Consider the following 16363-nt stretch of genomic DNA (forward strand, 5'->3'; position numbering starts at 1 on the left):
CCAGTGAAGGGTGATTTATGAGAATGAAAACAGGCCAGTTAGCCCATCATGATGAATTCATCAGGAATGAATCATGATAGTTTCCAGGGGGAACCGCGAGGAGGTCGACTTGGTTGGGTATATTGCTAGCAATGGGATTTTTAGTCTCCATTACTAACAATCCCTTTCCCCCCTGTTATCCTCATATTACCTACTACCTACATACTATGACTGCCTACTATTATATGTTTAGGTAATCCTGTAGGCAATAGGTGGCGAGTTGTTTCTACACAATATAGCCTATAAAAAATGGCCACAATCATGGGTTGCCATTGGCAACTCTAGGCCGAGACAACTGAGAGCAGGCAACCTGGACAAATTATATTTTCGCTCATTCTTTTAAACTAAGTTTCAATAAGTCATACCCGCAGAAGGCAGCGACAGGATCATAGGTCATTAGAGAACAATAATGAAATACAACTTGTATGATAATTGTTTTATTATCTTAAATACAACGATTATTACAACATAAATTAACTCTTTTATAACATTAAGCTTGTTCTCTTCAAATTATCACATTAACACCAAAAGAACATTTAATTGAGACAAAATGGAATGGTTATACTTGTCAGTACATTATTAGTTACTTTGGTACAAAGGGTTAACATAAATGGGCAAATTTTTACATATTGATAATACTTAAGAATATAAAGTGAAGTTCGACTAACAAAACTTGCGGTAAAATTGAAGGGTTTGTTAACAAAATACAACATTAATATAGGCTCAATACAAGAAAACCCTATTGATTTAAAAAAATCATCAAAATAGATAATGTCAGTTACGACAAAGAAAAGTAATTAAATTAAAAGTATTAAATCTATGGAATTTTTGATACGAACGTATATAAAATTCCATGGATTTAATACTTTTTGAAGTAACTTATAAAGGAAGAGTATAATAAATATTTCTAATATAAATATATATATGAAAGTATAGTTGTTTGATTAAAATATTATAAAAAAAGAAATAGGAGTAGAACGCAATTGAATATTGATGTCATTTATATTTACATATCTGTAAGTATATGATTGTAACTTCTATTCTACGCGCGTCAAAACAGCGATAACTTTGAGTCGCCGTGGAAACCATAGTAGGCCATTATATGCAAAATGTTAAATTGGAATACAGTATGATTTTATATGCATGTACTACACTACCTAAATCGGTGGTGTTCTTGTAAGCCAAACGTTCACTTTACACAAAATTGACACACTAAACAATAGGCGGGGAAAGGTAGGTTACAGGGGGTCTACCGTGAAATGAAATTCCGAATTTTCGGGCTCAATTTCGTGTTTTTGTTCGTACCGAAATCGACCCTGTAAATGGAGCTTAACATTTGGTTTGTCATACATCCTACCATAAAAGTCCACAAGGAACGATATTTTAGCATTTTTTAAACGGTATGTATCATGTAATTTTAACATCAAATTTGTTTCGTTCGAATCCGAAATTTCGGTAAACATTTCATGGTAGGCACTCAGATTACAAATTACTCTCTAAGGTACAATAGAAAGCCAAGAAATATGGAATTTGTTAAATCGATATTTTCACCCAGTTATACTATTATGTGCAATTAAAATGCATGTATTTTATTACATTAGTATCTATTATTGATATATTACTCCTTTCTTGATAAACATCAAACTCGGTAATCAATGGCTAAATCCCTAATAAAAAATACCATGAATTAGCGATTGAAAACGGCCGATATAATAATAGTGTTTATTAATAAAGGCACAAAGAAATGCACATCTAAAATGTAAAACCTGAAGCGTTAACTCAATGATCAAACAGTAAAAAGTGAGATCTGTACGTCTTCAGATTGGTAGGTCTAGTAGCATATTTATCGCCAGGTCATTTTTCTCTTTGTTATTTCTATTGCACTGAAGAAAAATAAAGGTCATTTTAATGAATGTTTATTATGACATTCGCTATTATTTAATGGCAAAAGTTAGCGTATTTATATTCCTACTCAGTCGAATAAACCTATTAGGAGTACAACGGAAGATTGTAAAATATCCATTTCGATATTACATCAAGATTTATAGGTCACAAGTCAAAATGAAACTGTGCAAGTTGTCTATTTCAAACGTAAAAATTAAAAACATTTTAAGAAAAATATATTATGTGCCTCTATGCTCACAAAATATCTATGGTATGCACGCTTAGCGAAATTTTCCCGCGTTTATAATTTGTGGTGGATTTTATATGTAGAATTGATTTTGTCCTTAAATAAAGCAACCTTCAGCTCTTTCTGACGCACACGTGTTATTATCATTGTCTTTGACTAAATACAGAGAGCTCGTGCAAGCTATGGTATCTGTTGTTTTTCTTAGAAATCATTTTTTTTATCTGTATTTGCTATCGCAGATCCGCAATATACCGTTCAGTGAATATAATACTTAGTACTATGTAAAGACAATAACCATCCATACATTTTATCGAGGCCTTAATTGCCTAAGTAAATCAGTTGATGCATTTATGTGGGAATATATCTACTTACATATAACAAGATACGAAATATGTAATACCTTTAAAATCCGATATTATGACGAAAACGACTACAATATACGGTCTCACAAAAGCGTACGTAAAAAAGAATATATATACAATTAGATATAGTATAAGTTTCCCTCGTGATAACAACCAATCCATAAAATAATATCAACAAATAACGAAAACTAATCAATATGCAGTCCATTAAAAATTTACATTTACCCACGTAATTAATATACAGAATATTTTGATTTACAATAATACAGAGTAATATAAACGATATTAAAACTAAAAAATAAAATGTCTTTACACGAAAAGAAAACGCTGTAATATCCATCATCATTATTATAAACAATACTTATCACAATGCCTTCTCATCTCAACTCTCGAATACTACAAAGTCGTAATTTTGAATTACAATATAATCGATGCTTTTAAACCCGTGGTCTTGTGTTAAATGCTCCCGTGGTCACGTGAATACTACACAAGTTATATATTAAAGAAATCTACTTAATGTAAACTTACGCTAAAGATTAGTTGACGCGGCCAGTACGATTTGATCTCTGTATAGTGAATTGAGGAGTTTCTACCAAAACGGAGAGGAGGTGCGCACAGTCGAGCGACATAGCGACTAGTGTTTCGACCATTGCCAAGCAAAGAGTTATTGCAATAACCATACCCAATTGGTTATTTATAAAACATCTCTTTGCTCTCTTCACTTTGACAGAAACCGAGCGTAATATAAAATGATTGACATTGAATTATATTAAGTTGAAAGACTATTAAAAAAAATTCAAATATAAATATTTTGTTCATTTATTTCATCGATCGAATGATGTAATTAAATTTTAAATGTAACAAAAGCTCTTTAGGCAAAGGCCGTATACGGCCCAACTGATGGTAAACGGTTGCCGCAGCCTTTTTATAAATACCATATCAATATTAGCTCAGCAAAAACAGCAGCTACATGATTTATTCGTTAATACAAACATGAATAAAATTTAATTGTAAACTATTGTCAATTACACAAATTAGGTATGTTACGCTTAAAATTAGTAAACGATCAATCAAATAATCTGCTCAAAATATTTCAATATTAACTATAAAAAGCCAGGCACCAAACGGCATGTTGGTTAAATTGTGCATACCATTCATTGCATAGTACCATATTATAAAACTATATTTTTACTGCTACAAAAACAGGCTGATCATACAGTATTATGTGTCAATGCAAAAACAATAACTATTAATGACTAAATTTCAAAAGTTGCAAATTTCACATTTGAGATTTTACGTTGAGAATACTTATTCACACGTATATAAACCGTGCTAATAAAGAAACGATATGTGAATGTCACCCTGCACAATGTGCTGTCTAGCTTTCTTTATTTGGGTGTGTTATACCCAACAAATTCTCAAATATGAAATCGTTAGTATGAGTCGCGACTCACGCGGCTCATTGCCTGTGTACTGTCTATAACAATTGTTTCGATAGACAAAAATGATAAATTGATCAATTATCAATAATTCGAGTTACAAAATGTTCATTATATATAAAAGTATATACAGAATTCAATGTGTTACTTGTATTTTGAAATTAATTGAAATGTCGTTAAATTACAATATTGAATAAAACAGTGACAAATAGTATATTCGATATTACATTTCTGAGTATTTTTAATTTATATTCAAACTTCAATGAGGCTCGAAGGTTTATTAATATGTATATCATGATTAAGTAAATATTTTAGACAGAATAGAATAGACATAACAACTGGACATCAACACTTTTATCTATCGAAATGAAAGCGAGTTTAGTCTGGTTCACACTGGTATTCGAGCACTTAGTATTTTATTCTGCGGCGACCCCAAATATTAACGCGAGAGTAAAGATACAGTGACCCTATTTATGATTTCAATACATAATTTTACTAAATAATACATAAACAATATTTTATTATTAACATAGACGTAAGCCATGACTCGTTGGCAGTGTTTCGCGGTAAGATACTGAAGACCACGTAGATTTGATGACATTGCCCAGTCTTGTTTTATATTTAATTGAATTTTATAATTAAGGAATATGTAATTATAAATTAAATTATATTAATTATATTATGACATTTATATGTATGTAATCTGTAGTCAATGTTGTGTACGCCTGCTATAGGTATGCATATCAGCATACTACACAAAAAATGTTATTTAATTTATGTATAATATGTATACAGCTGGTGTGCCTAATTCGAAATAAATAAATAAATAAACATGATTTGAATGCTTTTTTTTCTAACTCTAATATGAAAATGTTTTGAAAAATACTTATATTAAATAGTTTGATACTGTTCTCGCTAAGTATTCTCGCTAATTACTTTGTAAGACATTTGTTTATATTCAATATCGTATGTGAATAATTTATATTTTTGAAAGTTCAATGCTTTTATCAAAGCCCACTGTGGAACAAAACAAGATGTATATAGCGAATACTAAGTCATGATGATACGATATTTCATTCATTCGATATTAGACTACATGTCTTAGATCAGAATGTACAAAATTGTCTAAATGTTTATTATTAATGTATTCGCATATCCCGTTAAGATTTATCGCAATATGTGACTCATAATTAAAGCCCCTTATCCCTTACACCTGTCTAAAGCATGGATGAGTCGACGCACAAGTACTAAGTGGGAGTCTTTGTTCCAATGTGAACCAGTTTCTGCTGCGAACACGTAAAATAAATTTCAGATCGTTCCGTCTCGTTTCCCACCGTGGTGAACCAAACGAGCCGAAAGTGATACAAGTATTTCAAATGTTTTATCTGCGAACGCCACGATTGGTACCAATTGGCAAGTTGGTCGGCGTCGTGTGAAGAGAGACCGGCTTTATAGATAATAATATATTCTCTAATATGAATATACAATCAAATTGTTTTTCTTACCTCTCACCTTCTATTTTTGTTTAGTGTAAATACTACCTATACCTACTTAGATTTTTCCATATTTTTTGTTGTTGACTGCATTCGTAAACAATATAGACCTTTTTTGCTGTTAATCTATCTGGGGAGATAAAATACTCGTTTTGCACGAATTATAATAGGACATTTCGTATAACCCACCGACGAAACTATACTAGTCCTTTGCTCTCAATACGATCAGCCTCTTAAGCTTGGCAGGTTATACAAAATGAACGCTATTATAATTGCTATAAAGATGGCTTTTTAACCGCCATATTGTATTTATATTGAGATAGACTAAGGACGTGTCTCAGTCTATTTGAAAATGAAGTGTGCCACTACCAAACTACTTGGCGTGATGTTACCAAAGCTATTTATTGATAGTATGTCCATTCCAGACCAAACCATTTCGAGAATACCATAATACCGTTTTTGTTAAAGATCTAAACTAAATTTTGTGATAATTTTATGTAGGAATTTTGATTTTTAGTCGGAATTCAAGTACACAGTTTTAAATCTCCTCAGGTTCAAAAAGAACAGTAATTCTTTTTAATGAATGTCTAGTTAACTTTTAAATATGATTCCAGTAATTATTATACTATTCTTAAAAATAGTATGAAATACTATTATTTTCATTATTTATGGTTACAAACCAAAAAAAAAAAGAAAAAAAAATAAGTTACTCAAATTATCTCTATCTATTATGTATTTTTACAATTTATTTTAATAATTATATTTTTTTTACCTGCTCTCATAAAAACAGTAAATACAGTACCGATCTTATAGCTCGCAACCGGATAGTTAAAAGTTAATGTGATTATTTTTAATGATTTTTTTTTGCAACTATAGTCTAACTTCAGCTTAGCGCAAATCGCGGCGTTCGCGGACAGCTTTACCCGTCCGCAAGAAAGTCAGGGGTTTACATTACCGGCGTCGGAGGTGAAACATATCAGAGCGCGAACATGGAGTCTTGGTCCTCCTTGTTGATCTGCCGGTGACGGGGCGTGTGCTGCGGCGTGGCGGTGGAGGTGGTGGAGGTGGTGGTAGCGGGGGCGGCGGTGACGGCGGGCAGGCTGTCGGCGGCGGCGGCGCGCTCCGCCAGGAACTTGTCGAAGTCGCTGCTGGTCACACTTTCTTGGGCGCCGTTCGCTTCAGAAGCGGCCTGCTATCAATTTATCAGCATTAGGGTGTGCGCAGACGGTTTCGTATTGGACATATTATAAACCACTATATTCGTATATGTGTAGGTATGTTTTAAAAAGGCTGGCAGTGCAAAGGCGTCAAATTGTCTCTTTGGGCTGTCAGACCATTAGGTTCACCTAATGGTCTCACTCGTCGCATACTCATTTGGCATTCTTTCAAAAAGAATTATATCAGATGAACTGGAGTTTCTGCCACCGAGTAGCTGTGCTTGTGATTGTATTAGTTTAAAGCATTTTGTATGTCCGCACTATTTCCATGCGAATACACAAAATTCCATATAGACAACTGATGTCAATTTTCATAACGTGAGACGTCATCATCTCACATTGTATAAAAGAGGCGTAAGTATGCATGTACATATGTCCGGAATTTGGTGAAACAAGTAAACAAATGGCTTGGTGAACTTTTTTAAAGGCATTAGGTTCGTTTTAATTGTGACAGTGCTATAGGCTGGCTATATAGGCTATAGGTGTCGATAATATAAATTAAATATGGCGGCCATATACTATCAAATGCCGATGTGTATTAGCGTGAGACTGTCATTTTATGCTGTATGAAATAATTATGACAATAAGTAAATAAAAAAATATAGATAACATGATATATACAGGATATAAATAAATGATAAAAATGATTATTTAAATATGATGATATGAAAAACAAATAAACGATGAGTAAAATAAAAACACACCTTCTCCTGCGCTAACCAAGCCGCTATCTCATCTATCTCTCTTTGATCCATACCAGACGGCTGTAGAAAAATAAATAAGGAATAAATGAACGTAACAAGGGTTTAAAATAGGTAGGATTTGTTTGATAATGGTTTGATATATAAAGAAATAGATTAATAAATATCAAAATTTACAAAGAAACAAAATATAGATTGGTCAAAGAACCAAACGAGGTACATACAATATTGTTTCAACTGACTTACAACTTACTTAAAAAAAGGAAGAGATTCTCAATTAAAACTGAATTTTTGTACATAACTTTAAAATTTTATTACATTATCACAAAATAAATTTATTTCAATTTCGCGGGCTTGAAATTTATTTATAAATATTATAACTACTCAATCATGTTTTGCGCCTGTATCCACAATTAGACGTGTTTACCTCTAACTCGCTTGAGTTTCATCAGGTGACCACAGACTGTTTGTGCTCAGAAATATAGAAATATAGAAGTTATTTCTTGTTATGTTGTAATTTAAATATAAATAATATAATTCCATTTAATTATACAGATGTTACTGTACTGCTGCTTTCCTGGGTGAGCGTATTGGGAAACTGTATAGCTCACTCAGTTGATAAAATAAATAAATAAATTATGAAGTTACATAATATTGGCTCCACATAATGCTAGCTTTATTTTTCTTTCTGATCCAATCTATAATAGACGTAACGTAACGTATTAGTTGACTTTAGACAAAATGACAGATAAACTCATGATTTTACCATGTTAAGAGTAAAACTTACCAGCGGCTGAGCCTGCGTGGCTCGCAAACTGGCGGCGGCCGCCAATCCGCCAGTCGTTTGCTCCTCTGCATTGTCCGCGTAACTGCTTCCACTGCTTGTAACAAACAATTATAGATGGCTTTAGAATTAAGCGGTGTTAGACCATATACATAGAAAGTATCTCACTATAAATGTTTCAACAAAAACTTAACATTTTTTCAAAGTAACGCAATTTTATAATTGTAAACTTTTCATAACTTTTCACAACTGTCACACAAACGGTCTTTTTATTTACATTTACTACTGTCTGAGCCGTCAAACGTTTTGCCATATTACACTTACCCAGTTTTTGAGTTTTCGTAAGAGACATTCCGCGATTGTGCGAACATATCAAATTCATCTTTGGAACTGCCTGGAGACTTGTGTGGTTGGGCGTCCTTCACCGCTGCAAAATTGCAAAATTAATTTACGAAACGTTTTACACATTTGTTTCCACTATTTTATGTTTAATTGGTCATACAGAGGTGCAGAGGTACAAGATCTTAGTTCTCAAAAATGGAAAAGCATAAAGGGATTCATGAGCAAAACAGTTCTTTTCGAGTCAGTAACTAATAAACAGCAGTGGACAAAGAAACATATAGATATAGACAAATAAATACTCACTTAATTTGGCAATATCAGGTACATCATCGCTGAGATCTATAAGTGCATCATCATCGGTCTTCTTTGCTAAAAAAAAATGATAAAATAATAATTAAAAAACAAATATAGTAATATTATTTTTTCTTAAGAAAGTAAACATCGTAATATATCCCTCAATTCAATAATACAACGCCTATTTATTTCTCGGTTTGCCCAATAATTGAATGGTAGAGAGCAAGTGCGTCATATATACATAGTTTCACTGTGCATTAAAGTTCAGGTAAATAAATAAAATAAAAAAAAATACACACGTGATTCAGTAGAGCCGGGCACGCCCATGGCGGCACCCAAAATGGCGGATGGTGTGGCGCCGCCGGTTGCAGCATTCCTAATATAAAATAAATTTATTAAATAAGTAAATTTATATCGGCATTGTTAATTGCTGTTCCAAAGTAGTATTTCGCAAGCTACTAGTGTATAACCGGTACTGATGTTGCAGTAACGGACGCACCTATTGCTGAGGAAGCGCAAGTAGTACAGCAGCAGCCTGCTGGCGTACAGTGATGGTAGAGTGCTGTAGTAAAAGACGCACCTGTTGCTGAGGAAGCGCGCGTGACGCAGCAGCAGGTTGTTGAGCGCGTCGTTGGCGTGCAGCAGGTCGGCCGTGAGCGGCGCCTCGCCCGCCAGCCGCGCCACCAGCTCCGCCACGCGGGACTGCATCGCGCGTAGCGTATCCGCCAGCTCCTGCATACGAGTTATAGACGTCAATAATAATCGTTATGCAAATAATTGCTATGTACCACTGTAGTACTAAACACACCATGTTACGAAAAGTCTGACAACGAACATCATCCAGAGTCGAGCCAATTTAGAATATTTCGTGTCGTGATCGAGCCCATACATATAATACCGTGACAAAACCATAACTGAACTAACGCTGCGCATCGTTTACCTTTTCTCAATTAAAATAAAACTGTGTCCCATTAAAATTAAATCCAAATAAGTTTTTATATTACATAATATGTGATTCATAAAAAAATACAATGATAGATCGATAGATAAACACTTTATTTGAGCCATTTATGACACATGTAAATTAATAAATAAATTTATACAATCTGATTATTTACATTTTTTCAAATATAAAACAAAAGATGAATATTGGAGATATGTTTGTGAGCAGTCAAATTTAAAGTCAGTTAAAAGCAAGTATACTAACGTTGAGGAGTTCGATATCGCTGTGGTGGTGCTGCGTGTGCGGCTGCGCGGTGAGCTCGTTGAGCATGTCGTTCATGACGGTCATGTTGCCCTCCACCACCGCCAGGTCCGCGCGCAGCTTGCTTATCTGGCTCTCGGACAGGGTCACCTGTGGACAAATAATAATTAATGTTAAATTTTATTTGCATTTTGAAAGGATCGTGACCCACTGGCATATAATTCCAACTTATAAAACCGCAGAGGTAGTAAGTTCGAATCTGACCAATACTTAAAACTTTGTTTTCAATTTTTTACTAACTCTCCGATGATGCAAAACACTGATAACAAACCAAATTTCTTTGATGTTCAATATAGCCAATATAATTAGAATGGCGCACCAATCAAGTCAGAATAGTAGACATTTTTCTAATATTTTTTTACGTAACTTAGAATGGCAAACCAGCCGACAGCCCACCTGCTAGAAAGTGGTAACAGTCGCCTATAGACATGAACAGTCCATAGACATAACAGATTACACTGTTTCGCTCATAATATCCCTATGTATTGCCATTCTTGAGGACTAAGATGTTATACCCAGTACATTCACTAAATATAAAAAAAAAACTCGAGACAGTCGTACAAACACAACTATACGGTAGAAACACGAATAGGACAAAGGTATCCATGCAAACAACTTTTGTACAAAGTCTCCCTACTGGGAGACTTTGTTTGTTCCCTATATTAAGAAAATTATATATATATTATATATAAAAATATATATATATATATGCCAGAGATATATATATATATATATATATATATATATATCCCACAGCTGGTTCAACACCATCAGGGACACTCTGGAACATTTTTCTCTTATATTAATGTTGCCAGGTTATAGACAACTTACTACCCACATTCTTACTAATTATACAGTTTACGAAAATACACTAATTATAATAAATTGCAATCTTAGGTAACAGTTCAGATTAACAACTCTTGAGTGCAGTCAACAGGTCCTTAGAATACCTGATTTTTTTTTAATTTATAATTTAATCTGTTAAAGTAGGTTATATCCTAACTTAACACAAAAAATACTTTATTTACTAATTCACACGGGCAAAATCGCGAGATACAGCTAATAAATAAATATGGGAATATTTTAAAACACAAATAGAATATATTGCAGTCATTATAACACAAATTAAAGTAAAAAAAGCATATCTTTATTTCTAAAAATATCTGCACAGTGAAAGAGTAAGTATATGATATATAACTACTCTTTTTTTCATTCGCAAGTTGCCGTAAAAGGTAACTTAGTTACCTTTTAAGGAAGTAAGCTCAATACATCAGTGCACAAGAAAGAGAACTCGAAATAATACCCTATTACAAGTCATCGGGTTAGTGGGGTAACGGTAAGCTGATATCTTCCAGCCGAGGGACTTTTAATGAGTTTTAGCGATAAAACATTAAAAAATTTCGCTATGATACTACAGTTTATTTATTTTTCTTCGCAATACAGTTTATTTTAAAAAATATTATTTAATTGTTTAGGATTTTATTGGATTTTTGTTTACAATGATAAGATAACAACACAAATGATAAAGTCCCTTAGATATACAGTGAACGTTCAATATAAGCAACCTCTCTATAAGCAACATTCTTTATATTTTATTTATTCTACTCAGCTTAGTTAATAAAAGAAATAAGTAAAAATATTTTCCAGACGGTAAGTATTTTAATACTCCTTTTTCCCCTAAAAGACACTTTTTTTATTGGAATTGGTTGAAATGAGTTGCTTATATAGAGCATTCACTGTATTTTCTATTTACTGGTATCTTAATATGCTGCTTACCCTTTGTGGGGTGAAAATTGGAGCCATAGCATCTAAATCTGTCATAGGAAACTCCACACCCTTAGTTCGGAGCTCATTGTATATTTGTACAACACCCTGAAACAATATATTAGTTTTTATAACTTTATACAAATAAGAACTATATACAAGTAATAAGTACTATTAAAATTTCGGCCAATGCGACAAAATTAACTCGAAATTAACTCTTTCCCAAATCGAAAGTCACAACATTAATCAATTGTGTCATTGTATATATGAAGTAGAAACCCATCGTTAGCCATCGCGGTCGCAGTATCCGCTTAGATTTCAACACTTATTGGTGAACCCATTGTATTGTTACCTACCCACGACGATAAGAAATATACTTACTCTACAACTGTTTTTTAAGAATTATGTTAAAATATTTCTTATTTATTTTATTTATTTGCCGTTATTTGTTAACCGTTAAAACTAGGCTCCGAAAAGCAATCTATTAATTTGAATGACATGCCCTGTTTAGAGATGGAACACGTGCTTGGACGAAATAGAAGTCGGTGACTGAGATTAATATGGAAGATTATAGAATTCCTGGTAATAAGAATAGTACTCAATCTTCGAGTGTTGGCAGTCGCACACATACTAATGGCTGTGCTAATGGCAGCGGAATTAAACAAAATAATTCTAATTGAATAACCAGTGACATCCTACTAATATATCAAATTTGTAGTTATACGATGTCTATACATGGGAGTTATTTGAAAAATAATATCAGGGGTCTTAATAAAAGTAATAAATGTTAATACAATTTTTAAAAAATTGTCTATCTGTCTGTATGTGTATTTGTTCTCGGATCGCACAAAAACCACTGCACCATATATCGGTAAGCGCTTTTCATAATTGTGTCCTCGTTAATTAAAAAACTGGTGAATGTTTTGTCTCGATACGTATAGAATTTATCTATAAGTGATCTACTTAATTGATTTTTCTAATGCTGAAATCCATGCGTACGCAGTAGAGAGCAAAAAACTGTTAACAAATAAATATTCTTAAAAACAAGACAACAATCAATAATTAAAACAACTTATATTTTCATTATTTATGAGTTATCAACAATATACTGGAAAATATTACATAAGCAGAAATATTAAATTAACCTATATCCATCCCAGGTAATATGAGCAATATTATGAACAGAGCGTGCGACGTAATATGAGTATGTTTACCTTGAATAATCATAGTATGCATAAATGTGAGACGCCACAATGAAAATATGAACCAAACGATGGCATGATATTAGCAGGGCGAGAAATAGTGAATCATAGTATGTATAACTTTTGTCACTTTTTTTGTAACATAGAAGTCATGTTCAGAGAAGCTAAGTTACAAATTGCAAATTAGGGGGAGGGGGAGGGATTGTTAGTAACGCGGAGTTTAGTCCCTATTGCTATCAATATACTCTATCAAGTCGACCTCCACACCTCTGGAAACTATTGTTACTAATTTATCGTTGAATTCGTCACAATGGACTAACTAACTATCATCTCTCACAGATGCCCCACCAGTGTATACCGATAGCGCAGGGGGATTACGATGCCATTTTCACTCATTAAAAAAAACATGCAAATTTTTCAAATACTTACTTGTAACTCTGGTTGGTTCTGAAAAGCATCAGCCCAGCACTGAATTAAGCTTAGTACCTTCTCCTGAACTACTGTTGGGGGGTCATTTTTGGGGCCAATTAGTTTTACCTTTAACAATAAAAAAAATATTAAACAGCAATTCTTATTAATCATTTTTATTCTTTAAATTATAGATATATATAATAACAACAATAGTAATATTAATACCAAAACTGAGAATTGTTGATGATCTTAGTCTTACAAGTGGTATTGAACCATTAAACTTTGAATTTAAATTAGAAGAGATTTTGTCTCTCTCTCTGTATGTTCTACCACTTGTACAACAGACTGTGCTTAAAGGAATTGTTCAATATAATGCCCACAGCCACTTTCTACCATCAAATAACTTGCCATCTACAGGAAGTTCACCCCCATGTCTTAAAGCGTACATGATTAAGTACAGTGCAGTTTCAGAGATGTTTTCTTCAACAAACATTCAGGTTATGAAATGAGCTCCTTGTCAAGGTGTTTCCATGAAACTAGAGCATGGGATTCTTAAAAAAAAAAAAGATAAAGTAGTCTCTTTAGGGTCGGCAACACTCTTGTAGTGGGCCGTATGTTTGTTTGCCACTAAAAGAAAAGTAGTCAAGTGTTAAAAATTATTGTACTTGCATCATGCTTCAACACAAAAAAGTGTCAGCATCAGTCCTCTAGGTACAATGAACGAAGGCAAAGTATGAAAAATAAATGATAAGTATAAATTATGTATAATAAGTACTTTATAAATCTGCATTGTGTATTTATAATATAAATATAACCTAGCTATGAGCTAAGCACAATATTTATGTAGATATTTTGTCTCATATAGAGCTATTATTACATATACTAAACAATTAAATATAATTATTTAATATATACATCAAATTGTAAATATTATAAAATTATAATGTCAACAACAGATATGCTGATTAGCTGTGATATAGTAAACATGCAAATGGAATATACATTGTGCTAAAATATATTACTTGGAAGTACATTCATTCCAGTACAAATATGCAAAACCTTAAAATAAAACATAATAGTAGATTTTATTACATCAATACAATTTATTACAATAATTAAAAGATTTTCTTAAAATGGATTAAATACTGAATCATACTTATTCAAGTGTAAAAAAACATAACTATAATAAGAATAATTACAATAGGGTCATATTCAATATAAGATCTTACTAATAGAATAACACTGCAACTAGATAATGTCAGTACCTGATAATTAATTATGAAAAAGTAATAAGATGCCAAAAGAATAATTTTTAGAAATTTTATCTGTCTATATGTTAGGTCTAGCATTGTACAAAAACTACTACACCAAATTTGGGTGCACTTTTCACAGTTGTATTTCTAAAGGTCAAATTTAAAATTTAGTGTAAGTTTTATCTTAATACACCATCTAGACATAATCTATGTAATTGGTTTTTCCATTTCTAAAATTCATGTGTACCAACTAGCAGGCAAAAAGCTTATACTAATATTGTAAAGAGGAAAGTTTTGATTGTTTATAATGGATGAACTCAAAAACTACTGCTTTTAAGAATTTTTTTACTTATGGAAAGCTACATGATCAGCAAGTAACATAGGCTATATATTATTTTAAAAAATACCCACAGGTACAGGGTATTCTAAAAAACAGTATTTACATACTACATAGGTATGTAGTTTAAAGCCCGGCCAGATGATTAGTATAAAATAAATTACAAATAAGTAACCAACTTTAAAGTAATATTTCAAGACATTTTTTATGATAATTAATTAAATTATTAAAAGATATTAATTAAACCTAATCAATCATTACACAAGAAAAGATAGAAAGTAATCAGTATTTTTTTTATTTTTTATTAAATGTTTTTTATAGGTTCATTTCATGTTACCAATAACAATATAGGTTGTTAAATACAATGCAACTAGCATTCAAGGCCTTGCAATAATCCTTGATATTATACTGATACATACATGTCAGGGTTTTCCAATAATAATTGATTAATGATTACTTTTAAGTAGTTTTACTTACCAATTCAGAAATGAATTCTTTGTGGCACACCAGAACATGAAATGATTTTCCACAATTTTTGACACAGGTTTCCAGCACAGTTAGAGTGTACATGACCACTGTATAGTTTTTACCAGCACTTTGTGTCAATTTCTTTCTGATAGCTTTTATGGCGTCCTTAGGGCCATCTGTGCTGCTGTTAATAATATCACATATTTCCATATTCAATGCCCAATTTTCGGATGGTAAACTTCCATCTGTCGCTTGTTCTGAAATTATTAGACGAAAACATAAGAATCAAAGGGTCAAATTAATTGAGACTTCGATGACTCGTAATATTGTCTTATTATAAGTGACATTATTTGTGTAAGAAATATTTGTTACGTATACCTCATCTTAATATCTCTAAAGTCTGACAAAGAGAAATTTGTATTGTAATAATGCGCAACAAAAAGTGAATGATAGTTAAGGGATTTATTTGATGAACTAGATTGTTATTTAGATAATAAATGTTTATTTACTTACCAATTTTCTGGCCTACCGGCGTAGAAAAGGGATTTCCTACCCCAAAGAAGGACATTTTTACAAAATAATTAAATATTTAGGTATCAAAGCGTTTATCTTTCACTGATTTCACTTGTCATTAAAATTTTGTAGGTACACAGATTATGAAAATAAGTTGACTTGACATAACAAATGTCAATTGTGAACGAGTACACTTACAGTATATCTACCCTGTCACTATATGTTATTCATTATCTAGTGAATAACATAGATTAATACAGGAAAAGGAAAGTAATCTATGTATTGCCTGTAGTTATTATAGAAAATTAATATCCTGATTAAATGGAAGTTATAATTCAATATTTTTGCC

General features: G+C 32.3%; 1 protein-coding gene across 1 annotated transcript; it reads right to left on the bottom strand.

Moving 5' to 3' along the window:
• Nucleotides 1–460: 460 nt before the first annotated feature.
• Nucleotides 461–16172, bottom strand: LOC113521249 (TOM1-like protein 2). The gene is given in 13 exon segments (XM_052898989.1): nt 461–6653; nt 7386–7445; nt 8170–8260; nt 8491–8593; nt 8812–8877; nt 9102–9178; nt 9383–9534; nt 10010–10216; nt 10821–10847; nt 11843–11938; nt 13462–13569; nt 15511–15758; nt 16015–16172. Coding segments are annotated over 13 exon segments (1503 nt in total). The 5' UTR covers nt 16070–16172; the 3' UTR covers nt 461–6440.
• Nucleotides 16173–16363: the final 191 nt, after the last annotated feature.

The sequence above is a fragment of the Galleria mellonella genome, unplaced genomic scaffold (genome assembly GCF_026898425.1).
Source record: "Galleria mellonella isolate WM207_F2 unplaced genomic scaffold, CSIRO_AGI_GalMel_v1 utg55, whole genome shotgun sequence".
In the NCBI taxonomy this organism is placed as follows: Eukaryota; Metazoa; Arthropoda; class Insecta; order Lepidoptera; family Pyralidae; genus Galleria; species Galleria mellonella.